At 42.5% G+C, this 11,671-nt stretch overlaps 1 protein-coding gene across 18 annotated transcripts in view; it reads left to right on the forward strand.

The window, feature by feature from the left end:
• PRRC2B (proline rich coiled-coil 2B) overlaps positions 1–11,570 on the forward strand; it is a 55,486-nt gene extending 43,916 nt beyond the window's left edge. For 14 of the 18 annotated variants that reach the window (XM_046901867.1, XM_025141506.3, XM_025141507.3 and 11 more), the window contains 8 exons: positions 265–457; positions 1,512–1,609; positions 2,500–2,627; positions 3,640–3,880; positions 4,856–5,032; positions 5,664–5,755; positions 6,320–6,440; positions 6,825–11,570. In XM_046901867.1, the coding sequence (XP_046757823.1) occupies positions 265–457; positions 1,512–1,609; positions 2,500–2,627; positions 3,640–3,880; positions 4,856–5,032; positions 5,664–5,755; positions 6,320–6,440; positions 6,825–6,965 (1,191 nt within the window). In that variant the 3' untranslated portion in view covers positions 6,966–11,570. Of the gene's footprint in view, positions 1–264; positions 458–1,511; positions 1,610–2,499; positions 2,628–3,639; positions 3,881–4,855; positions 5,033–5,271; positions 5,364–5,663; positions 5,756–6,319; positions 6,441–6,824 lie in introns of those variants that run through there. The other 4 variants (XM_025141510.3, XM_025141511.3, XM_040649371.2 and 1 more) reach the window with 3 other exon arrangements.
• Positions 11,571–11,671: the final 101 nt, after the last annotated feature.

Raw genomic sequence — 11,671 nt, forward strand, 5'->3', positions numbered from 1 at the left:
CAACAACGAAAAAGCCAACAAAAGAAACACCCCACCTTGCCACCCCCAGAACGACTTATCATATACCCAGAGGGATGAGTGGTTGTGAGGGATACTTTCCCACTGGGAATGGATATGAAGCCCCTTGATCTGAGATCTGTTAGCTTTCTACTCTGACTAGAATGGATTTAGATTGAACTAATAGTTTACAGATGAGCAGCTCTAGACCTCAGTATTATCCTCCACGTTTGAATTGTCTGCAGTTATCGCCCTTCATTTCCATAGATGGAGTCTGCTCGTAAGGCTTGGGAAAACTCTCCTAGTTTACCAGAACAGAACTCTCCAGGAGGTGCAGGCTCAGGCATCCAGCCTCCTTCCAGTGTTGGAGCTTCCAACGGTGTCAGCTACAGCTCTTTTGGCGGAGTTTCTATGCCTCCTATGCCTGTGGCGTCCGTAGCACCTTCTGCATCTATTCCAGGTATCTGCAAACTGTGGCAGAAGTATTTGCATTGTCTGGTTGATATCTGAATCCACTATGGATTCTAGTGGAGAAGAGCATCCATGTAAATTAAAAGACTGGTTGGCATTGAACAGATCTGTAAGGAGAATTCAGGAAAGAGGGACTATTTCTTGAGTGTTACCAGTATAATTTTAATACAAGGCTGACTTTCCTTTTGGACTTACCTGTAACTGAGTAGGGGCTCTTCTTTGTAATGTGTCAGTAGATCTTGCTTACCCTTCACTGTGTACTCAGTCAAATAGAAGGGAAGGAAAAAACCTGTGGCCGAGAAATTCAACAATCCCAGTATCAGCATCAACCATTCTACTCATTTTGCTGTTTGTAACTTTTGTGTATATCACACGTTCTGAGCACATTCTGCTCCTTGTACGTAACAAAAAAATATGTTCAAAAGTTTGCATAACTCTGGTAGGTGAGAAGGTGTTGCTATCCTTGAATTATGGAGGGAAAACTTAAAACACAGTCAAGTTCAGTGATGTGTATAGTTAGCAAGAGAGTGCCTGGAATGGAAAAAAGGAAATGTACCTGGAGTCTGATTCCTGGGTCCCAAAGGACCTCTCTGGCATGCAGTGAGTGTCCTTCTCATTTCTCAATTCAAGAATGGAATCATCAGTCAGCCAATGCAGCTAATTTGTTTAGAAAACACATTATTTCCAAGTTAGGTAATTTATTTCCCCCACTCCCACTCTGGCAAATTCTTCCCTTGTTTTGCTTGAATATCCCATGTTCAGATATGCAGGCACAAGAATGGTGTACTGCGTTCCTCTTGGTGCCACTCTGGGTAAAAATGGCTTTTTAGATTGCTTATGTAAAGGTCTCAAATATTATGTTTGCCCTTTCTATCCCTCCTAGCTGCAAAGGTGAGGTGATTGCAGAGCAGGTTTCTGGCATATAGGAAGAATTTGGAGCACAAATTGCCAGTTCCTGAGCTGTTAGTCTTGATGGACTGGCAGGTCTCTATAGGGTGCTGCGCCTGTACCTTGAATTACAGCTTTTCTTCTCTGATATTTAGGTAACCATATTCCCCCCCTGTATCTGGATGGCCACGTATTTGCAAGTCAGCCCCGTCTGGTTCCTCAGACGATACCTCAGCAGCAAAGCTACCAACAAGTAAGGGAGACATGTAACTGGCTAATGGTTTTTCAAGAAGTCTTCAGGGTGATGTGTAAGAAACGATGTTTATCTCTCTGACAGTCCAAGGGAGCTTAGATATTAAAGTTCCTTGAATGCTGCTTCCCAGTAGGGTGTTAGATGTTAGTGAGATTAAAGGGAAAGATTTTTTATTTTAAAAAGACTGGGTTTCAGTGAAGCGTATGGTGAGAAATCTGCATGAGGTGAAGTGACCAGTAGCAGAACAGAATGACATAACTCAGGCATCAGGGAAGTTCAGATTGGGTATTAGGAAAAGATCCTTCACTAGAAGGGTGCCTGGGCACTTGAACAGGCTCTCCAGGGGAATGGTCACAGCACAGAGTTCAAAAAGCATTTGGACAACATGCTTGGACATGTTGTTTATTTTTTAGGTAGTCCTGTGTGGAGCCAGGAGTTGGACTTAGTGATCTTTGTGGGTCCTTTCCAACTCAGGATGTCTGTGACTTGCAGTACATTCTAGAGTCAGTCAGTACTGATGGGAGATTTCATTAGACTGAGTAAATAAGGTGTTGATAGAGTTGAGGAGAGCCAGCCTTCTTAGGATAGGAGTGCAGGTAAATGCAAACTTGGATTATTAGTGTTGATAAAGGGCCTACTCTGTGTGTGGAGCACGTTGGTCCCCTAATGGACCCATCAGATGCCTCTTGAAACACTCTTCTCTCTCAGGTGCCTATGCAGGCTCTTTCCATGCCAGTGTATTCCTCTTTTGTAGGAGGGGCTGTGCAAAGCTACAGTGTAGGTCATTGTCACGGCACATTAAGTTGTTGAGGGAACTGCTGGCTTTATAATAGCTTGGGAGAGCTTTTGGTTGCTTTTGTACCTCTCACTCATGTCAATGTCTTCCATAGGCGGCTGCTGCTCAGCAGATTCCCATTTCCCTCCACACATCCTTGCAGGCCCAAGCTCAGCTTGGCCTGAGAGGTGGTCTGCCTGTTTCTCAGTCCCAGGAGATGTACAGCTCCATACAGCCCTTCAGGTAAGTACTTTGCAGTCTTTCATTTCCTGGTGGCCTTAACCTTTTGTTGCTGTTGGTGAAGCTGATTGATAGATATTCTGTACTCATCTCCTCTTCCCTCTCTGACGTCCCGTTTCTTTCCTTTGATAACAATGCTGGATAGCTTTGGGGTGGAGAGCAAGCAAATTAGGGTACATGAAGCTTTGTATAGTGTGCTTCTACAACAGTGGCAAAATCTGTCCTTGAAAAACTCAGTTGCAGTTCCTGCATTCTTAGAAGATATGATGTATCTTGGGAAGTATGCAGAAGGAGGAGATTTGTGGGGTGAAAAGCAAATTTCTCAATGAGAAATTCAGAGCCAACAGTTTACTGGATTTGGCTTCTTTCTGGGGAGAAGGCTAAAGAGTTGGTTTGATCAGAGCTGAGTAGCTGCATGGGGAAATCAAATAGTGTGGTCATTAGATATAATCTACAAGACAACAGAATGCATGCTTGCTCTTTGTTGGACAAAATAGTAAGATTCAACTTAAAAATCAAATGTAAGTGTAGCAGCAAGAGCATTTGGCCATAAGAACTGCTTACTTGAATTGAAGGAATGAGACATCCACTTCAGAGTTGGGCTGGCTATGGGATTCATAGTTTCATGGCAGATTCATGGTTATTTGCATTAAATGAGGGCAAGTGATCAGGATGGTTCTTGCAGGCCTCAAAAATCTGGACATGAAGTTTAAAATAAAAATTAAATTTGCTAGCACTAGAGCTGGTTGAATCTTTAATTCGAGATTTCTGCTTTGCAAAACTGCTACAGACTTCTGGTAAATTGAGTCCTTCCTTTACTACTAATTCAGAGAATATTGTGCAGAATATTAGTATGAACTTTGAATGGGACACACTGTCATTTTGTTGAAGACTCTTGCAACACAAGGACAGAATTGCTGAGAACTGTTTGCTAATTGGAAGCCTTTTGATAAGGCGTGTGTGTAGTCTCCAAAGGTTTTCTATGTAACAACTTAAGCACTTTTTTCTTCTCCAGGTCTCAGGTGTATATGCACCCCAGTCTATCTCAGCCCAGCACCATGGTCCTGACAGGAGGCACTGCTCTAAAGCCTCCATATTCCGCCTTCCCAGGCATGCAGCCCTTGGAGGTGGTGAAAACCCAGTCTGGATCTCCCTATCAGCCCTTGAATGGAAGCCAGACGCTGGTTTATGAAGGCCAGATAAACCAAGCAGCTGGTATGGGAGCCTCCCAGATGATGGACTCTCAGCTTACACAGGTTAGGAGCAGGGCTTGCAAGGCACTCTTGTGTGGAGCATCACTTGTTTCTGTGACTGGGTTGAAACTGATAGTTGTGTGAAATTGTTTGTGTGAGCTAAGTTCATTTTAAAGAGGTAAAAGATTTTTCCATGATCTGTTGCTTCAAAAATGTAGCACCTTATTTAATGAGATTCTTACTAATTACTTGTACGTCCCTACTGCGATGACCTTTTACATTGAGAGATGTCCTCACCCTCCAGGCAGACATTTTGTGCAGAATCAAACCGTGCAGTACTTCCCAAGTAGAGGGCTCTGATGTGGTAGTTGTCCTAAAAGTACTACTTCCAAGAGCCAACAGGGTAAATTCAGCCTTAGATTTTTATTATTTTTATCCCAAAGTGATGTCATGGTACCTCCCAAATTCAGCAGTTGTGAGTACTGCCAGATAAATCAGAACAAACAGGAGGTTGTTGAGTCATGAGCTGCTTCTTGTAAGTACTCTTTAATTATTACTATAATCAATTTGAAATTCATCGTAGAAGATAGATAACCATTGCTTTCTCTGGAAATGCTTTGGTGTGAAAGTAGAGCAGACTTCCTGGCTTGGGTATTAAAGCTGAAAACAGAGTGTCTGATACTGTCAGAGCTGTCTGACACTGCTGTTAGATCAAGAGAAAAATCACACATGTAGAGATGAGGAGGAAGATTGAAAAACTGGATGATGGTTCTATGTAAGGAGGAAAGTGCTGTTATGTTAAACTGATGCTGTGTTAAAAACCCAGCTGGCAGGGTGTTGGCCGTGCTACGAGCACATGATTTCCAGTGTGAAATTTCCTCTGATACATTAATTTACATTTACCTTTTGCAAGACTGCACTACTTTTCAGATTCTTTGTAGCAATACTGTGTTTTCAGGATGTTAGGAGAGAGCATCTCAGCCCAACACAGTAAACACTGCTCCTGCCTTTAAGTAACTACATGTCCTTCTCACACAGCTAACGATGCCTGTGCCTGGCTCCCAGCTTCCGCTGCCTCGCTATGGCTCTGGCCAGCAGCCCCTGATTCTGCCACAGTCCATCCAGCTTCCTCAAGGGCAAAACCTGTCTGTAGGAGCTCCCCGAAGAATTCTTCCTCCTGGATCACAGCCTTCAGTTCTTGCTGCCAGCAGGGAGGTGAGGATTAACTGAAGTTTTCCTCCTTGATCTTGCTTGTTAATGGAGAGACTAGCTTGCTGGGGATCCTTAAATATCAAAGGCAATTACTGGTGCTAAAATGAAGGAGCCCTTCTCATCTCCAAAGCGCAGGCCGGCAGTCTTTCAAGTTTTACTGCTGGTCAACATTCTGTTTCCGGGGAGCCATGTCCTGCCTTGATCCAGTTTGGAGTCTCCAGTTTTATTACGTGTTTACACAGGTTTCCCCAGAGTGCTTGAGGGGTGGTGAACTCCAGACACAGTTGGAATACTGCCCAGATATTTCACACTGTTGTGAAGCTTGTCCATTTGAGTAGGTATATTAATGTCATGTCTGGTTTGATGGATTTGTATCATAAGTTTGTCTATTCTAGGGTTGAGAGAGTACAGCAGTTAACTTCCAGGTTTAGTATTTGCTTGTGCTCCTGGCTTGTTAGTTTAATACAAGCAGATCTTTTCACTTAAACTCTAGTTTTCTTTATCTGAAAAATGTTTCTTTTTTTAATGGGCACATGGGTAGAAGGGCAGAAGTTTAGTTTAAGTGTTCATATAAAGTAACGAACTTTCTCTGAAAGCAGAAATGATACATGCTGTTGCACGTTTTCCTATGTAGTCCTCCCAAATGGAAATGAAAGGCTTTCATTTTTCTGATGGTAAACAGAATATGTCCTCTGGAGGGTCTGTACCGTCACCACACGCATACAGGTAAATACTTACAGAATTTGGCCTCTGTAGTCAGAATGAAGTAGTAGCGCTCCCCATTTGCATGACATGGTACATATACGGGGATAATGTATAAGATCCACTTGGGTTTTCATGTGTAAAATATACTTAGTATAGTCCAAATACTTGCATCAAAATGTTAATGGCTTTTGTTCTTGGTTAGGGACCAGTGTGTCTCTGATGTGGTCATTGGTGCTTGTGGGAATTGTGTTTATGTTATATGTTTTCAGCATCATAAAGGCAAATTGGAATTGTGTTTTAGTGTGTTTCTCGTTTAGGTAGAAAATTGGAATCATTGAGTAAATGTTTTAGTTCCAGCGTGGTCTCATCTTCTCAAGATGAGAAGCAGTAATATGCAGACATTCCAAACCTTCAGGTCACTAAGGAGTTCTTGAGGCTTTCAATACTTTTTCTTCTTCTAAGCAGTCCATGTGTTTTCTTTTGGGCTGGGGAGTTCATGGGTTCAGACTCATGCTCTGTCTGCTGTTGCTTTCTGCTCTTTTTTTTTTTCTTTCACACATGAATAAGGTTCTTGTTCCATTGTAGAATTTACTCCATGAATGTTGTCGACTCTTCGATTTCCAGGCCTAGCTCTGCCAGCCCAAATGGGAAGCCATCTGGACCAGCAGTTAGTATGGGCTCTGTGCAAGGACACTATGTGCAACAGGTAGTGTATGTCAGTAGTCTAACCCAGTAGCGTCTGTTCTTCTGCATTATCACCCTTGTTCTTGTACTTGAGAGGGTGACAGTGTAGTTAAGCTATATGTGGAAGTTATTTTCCTCGCAAGGAAAGCAAGAGAGTGGACTGGGTGGATGCTGTACTGAGCCCATGAGTAATGCTTGGTGATGGGGGGTCAGGAAAAGTTAGAGGATTGCATGTCACATGGTGCTTATGTTGAATTTTTGTGGGGGTATTTGAGATCCTTTGCATAAGGTGTTTTAGGGTAGCAAAGGGTGGCAGAACAGCTGAATTTTGGAGCAAATTTTATGTCTTGCATGAATGATGGTCACCAGTGCTTTTTCTAATGCTTCCTTTTCTGTATGTCAAAAGGCAAAGCAACGGGTGGATGAAAATAAAGCCAATCTGGGAGCAGTAAAGCTGCAAGAAACAGCCTCCACAAGCCAGATGAAACCAGTGCGCACAGGAGCGATCAAACCTCAGGCAGTAAAAGTGGAGGAAAGCAAGGCCTAGGAGCACAGCTGATGCCAGCTGATCCTGCTGGCTGATAGGTCCTACAGCTCAGACTGAACCCCACTGGATCTCCTGAAAATCTCACCAGACCTACGCCTGCCCCACACTGACTGGCTACAGTGACATCATCCAAGTCCCTCTCCTAGCAAAGCAGTTTGAAACGGTGGATATGACATTGACCTGCTTGCTTTGAAACAAACCAACCATGTGACTTTTAAGTGGCTTAAGCCTTTTTTTTCTCCACCCCATGCCCCATCCACAGGTAGCTGTGATAGCTCACTTGGCAAAGCCCATCCTTCTCCTTCCCTACTTCTGTCTCAGCAGAGTGGCAACTGAAGGAGAGGGGGTTACTTTAGAGGTTTTTCATTTTAAAGGCAGCTGAGGTTTTTACAGAGAAAAAAAGCTATATCCTTGTTTATAGCAGAACTTTTATATGTTCTCTCACTTTTTTCCCTTTCTTTCTGCTTTCCTCATTCCTTCCAGAAGAGAAGTCCCATTAACTAAAATTATGTTCTGACAGAACTCCTCCTGATTTTTATACGTAGTTCTGTGCAATGCTGAGAATCTATACTCTTCTAAATTGAGTTGGATTGGGTATATTTTCCCCAGATAATTTAGCCTTTCAGATTGTGTAAAAGCAAAACAAACAACCACAGTACACTTATAGCGTTCATGAATTTTTCAGTATTTTTGTTTTAAGCTAGAAGCAGTGCTTGCATTAGAATAAATGTGTACTAAAGTATATAGTAGATCAGTGCATTAATCTTGAAAGTTGCACCATGTTAATTGTAGCTTTGGGGTGCCTCGTGCACAACAAAATGTGGCATTTTCGTTTTAAGGAAAAACGCACCAAACTTCTGTTGCAAGCTCCTCTGGATCTAGGGATTTTTGTTTGTTTTTTGTAGGTTTGAGATTTCTTTAGTGACTGCCAAACATGCAGCAAAATGTAAATCATGGACTTGCAAAATGTAAAATCTTAAGAGAAATCTCCTCACCACTCATGGGTCAGAAGAGTTGGCTAGAGCCAACGGGTTTGTTTGGACTACTTTTTGTAGTTGTGATGCTCTCTTATGCTCCCTACTTTGGCTGCTTTAATTCCTCGTCTCCTGAGACTTGTTCTATATTGTGCTTATCCGTTGGGGCTGCTTTCCTAAGCTTTGTTCTTCTCCCTTTTCCCTAGGTCTTTCTGTTCCTCTCATGGCCTCTTGTAATATTTGCTTAGAAACACATTAGTAAGGGAGCTCCTCTGCAAGGCAGCCTTTTTAGCACACTTAGAACTCTTTTTTTCTATTGGAAGCGCATGGATTCAGAGTCAGTTTGGAATCATCCTTTTGATCTCCTTCCACAGGTGAACAGCAAATGGTTCTTTAGTTTTGATGTAATAGCATATAGTGTGTATACTGTGTCGCAACCTTACACTTTCTCACCAATATTTATTTGATGGTAAATGAAAGGAGGGTCCCAGTGGGAGTGGGTTGGGTTTTTATTTTTTTGGTTGTTTGATTATTTTTGTTTGTTTGTTTATGTATGTGTGTGTGTGTGCCTGTGTGTATGTAGATTTTAGAACGGACTTGCAAGTTCCTGAAAGTTCTTGGAGTCCATAAGCTGACAGTAGTCATAAGTAAATTCAGCTACTTCCAGCTAACTTGGTTTGTGTTGTTTAGCTCTTCGAAAATGTAAAGTAGGCTGGTCACTCCGAAGTGAGGGAAAGAAAAACTTCATTTCCACAGTAGATGATAGCTTGCTAACTGGCTGTGCTGTCTGCATCTGTTAGATGGCAGCAAGTCATTTGTTGGTGGTTCCAAAGAAGATATTTTGAACAAAGAATGTATTTGGGAAGGGATCTGGAAGGTGTTCTTGTTTGTGTGCTTTTTTTCCCCCCTTTATGGGATATATCCTTCATAACTTTCTAGGGATGCATTTGAAATTTTAAGCTAGGTATAAATAAGAATTTTATACAGTAGCTTTAAAAAGAGCTTAGAAACCTAAACTAACTTAGACATAGTAATGTACCCTTTCCATAGGTTTCCCCACTGACTGTGGCAGAGAACGTGAAGGGAAAGGGGATAGGATGGTACTTCTAAGAAAAATAAGAGCTCTTTTATTTCTCATGTTTTATGGATTTTTTTTTTAAACTTCAGAGCAGAGTGTGCCAGCATCTCTCTAGCATCCTCCTTTAAAGTACAGGGTTTGAGATTAAGCAACAAATATTTCCCCAGGCTTCAGACAACTCCCAGACCTGCTTCCTCATCTGCTAGTCCTGCTCCCAACATTTTCCAAAGATTTTCCACCAGGAAGTCATCCCACCGCACCTTTTATTTTCTGTGGAATATCATGAACAACAGAATTGTCTTTTGCATTTTTTATTATCCTCCTGCCCAGCTGGCCCTACTAATGTCAGCCCAGAACCTAACTGTAATGGCTAAAGATATTCAACCCAGGCTCCCTTCTTCTCACATCTTTCCTATCCTAATAACACTACGTAAGCTTTACAAAGAACTAACCTCTTTCCTCCTACCTTTATGACTCTTAGATGGTCAAATGTGTTGGAGAAATTGGGTTATTGCTATACGCAAGATACTGCAGTCCCTCTGGTGTAAATGCCATCAGAACTACAACACTTCCTGTTGAAAAAGGTCACCCTTCTTTCTCTTTTAACCTCTCCCATCCTTCCCCCAACAGAATAAAACACTAGAATTTATTTATACATATTTGATGTTGTAGGTCTAGGTGAAAAAGTAATTGTTTCACTGCTCTATTTATATATTATGTCTGAATTATTCTGTGTAGGAAAGGCCAAGAAATGCATGTGAGCTTCATTCCATTCCTCTCCTTTGCGTGACTGTCAGCTGCAGTTGGCACAACACCCTTCTGCTGAATGGAATTCTGTGTGATGGAACGCAGTTTTAGAGCCCAAATTTCTAAGGTGCAATATCCTATTTCTCTGGCATATATTTTTGTTTGTTTGTTTAAAGCTAGTACGAGGTTACTGCAGTTAGTAAGTAGTGCTCTTAAGTCAGAAGGAACGTCTCTGATTCTCAAGGTGCAGAAGTGCCAGGGATGCTGATTTGCTGAAAAAAAAATTCAGCTTGAATCTATCTGAATTCTCAGATAGAGAATGGCAATGTTTAAAATGCTTATGTTTATAAGGGGATACTTTTTGGTTTACTGTCTCCACTGCTGAAGGGTAGTGCCCTGATGATTTATTTCTTTGCAAGTTGCTTTCATTTTGACTGGAATTCTGCTACTAAACAGTGGGCTCCTTCTGCTGGAAGGATGCAGTGTGCAGTGGGAGGGAGAGGTGGGATCTGAATTTTCAGCATAAGTGGGTGAGGCAGGAGTGCTTGGAGGCTGACTTTGCTGCTTTTTGTACAGCTGAAGGTCTACACCATGTGTAAACAGTTCTGCACACAGTGATTGACTGCCTAACCTGCTGCACGTGGTGCTGCTTTCCTTTCCAGCTCAGTCTGCTTTTAGCCTGCAATGAAAAATAATAAAGGTTAGGGGGGAAAAAACAAAGCTCCAGCGTATTTTCAAATGACAGGTGGAAGCACCAGTGAAACAGGTATTGTTCTCGTTCCTAATTCACTCTTGGCTCAGCCACATGACAGCTACACAGTAGTCAGCCCATTGAGCTCCACACGTGTTTGTGTTCATGCAGACACACGTAAGAGTTTCCTCGCAAGAATGTTGCAGAGCTTCGTGCTGCCCCGTGGTTCCTGTATATTTGTGGATCTATATTAAAACAATGAGCTTAGCTTTTTTGCTATGTCTCATATTCTGGCAGGCTGCTGTATTCACTGCATGCTAAGATCTCGTTTTGTTGCATTTTGCTAACCTTTTGTTTCCCTTCTGACTTAGCTAAGCATAGATTAATCCTTGCAATGTGGGTTATTTTCAATGTCCAGCAGCCCAGTTTCTTCATATTCTGTAAATAGAGATCACCTTACAGCAGGCACTGGGATAGTTGGGCGGCCCAGCAGACACAAACACTGCTGAAGGGCTGCTGGCTGCAAAGGGACAGCAGCAGTTGGTTGGGTTGGAGTTCTTTGTTCCTTTCCCTCAAAGCCCACCGGATGTCCCTCAGCTGCAGGCGCCTGCTTGTGTGCACCATGGCCGCAGTGAGGCGCTCCCCCCTGCCGTGCCTCCAGGCCTTGTCCTTGGCTGGAACCCCCTCTGGCTCTTTGTGGATCGCATTCGTTGTTTCTCCAGGGGATATTGCACTCCTCCGAGCTTTTAACCTCATGACTTGTGTAGTACTTTTTTTCCTGCTAACCTCATGACCTGTACAGTACATTTGTTGTTTTTTTTTTGGCCTTTCCTTTCTTTGTCTTTCCATGTAGACCAGATATTTGAAAGGGCAGACGATGGATAATTGTGTAACGTGCAACCTGTTAATATTTTTTGGAAACTTTTCCTTGGACCGGAACTCGAATCACAGCATCACCAGGCCAGTTGCGGCACACCCTTTATTGCCCTTTTTCCTCATTTCAGTACCTATTGTTTCTCCTTTCAAATATGTGATTGTATTAGCTCTTTCCATATGAAAGAATTCTCCTTATTTAAATAAAAAAAAAAAAATAAAGCAGGTTATGCTTTTCTCAAGTTTTCTCAGAACTGTTTGGTTCTTTGGTGGGTTAAAGGCTTCCAGGAGCGACGCCCGCTGAGGACGGCGGGAGGAGCGGCGCCGTGGTTACGGGCGGCGT

The sequence above is a fragment of the Gallus gallus genome, chromosome 17 (genome assembly GCF_016699485.2).
Source record: "Gallus gallus isolate bGalGal1 chromosome 17, bGalGal1.mat.broiler.GRCg7b, whole genome shotgun sequence".
Classification (NCBI taxonomy): domain Eukaryota; kingdom Metazoa; phylum Chordata; class Aves; order Galliformes; family Phasianidae; genus Gallus; species Gallus gallus.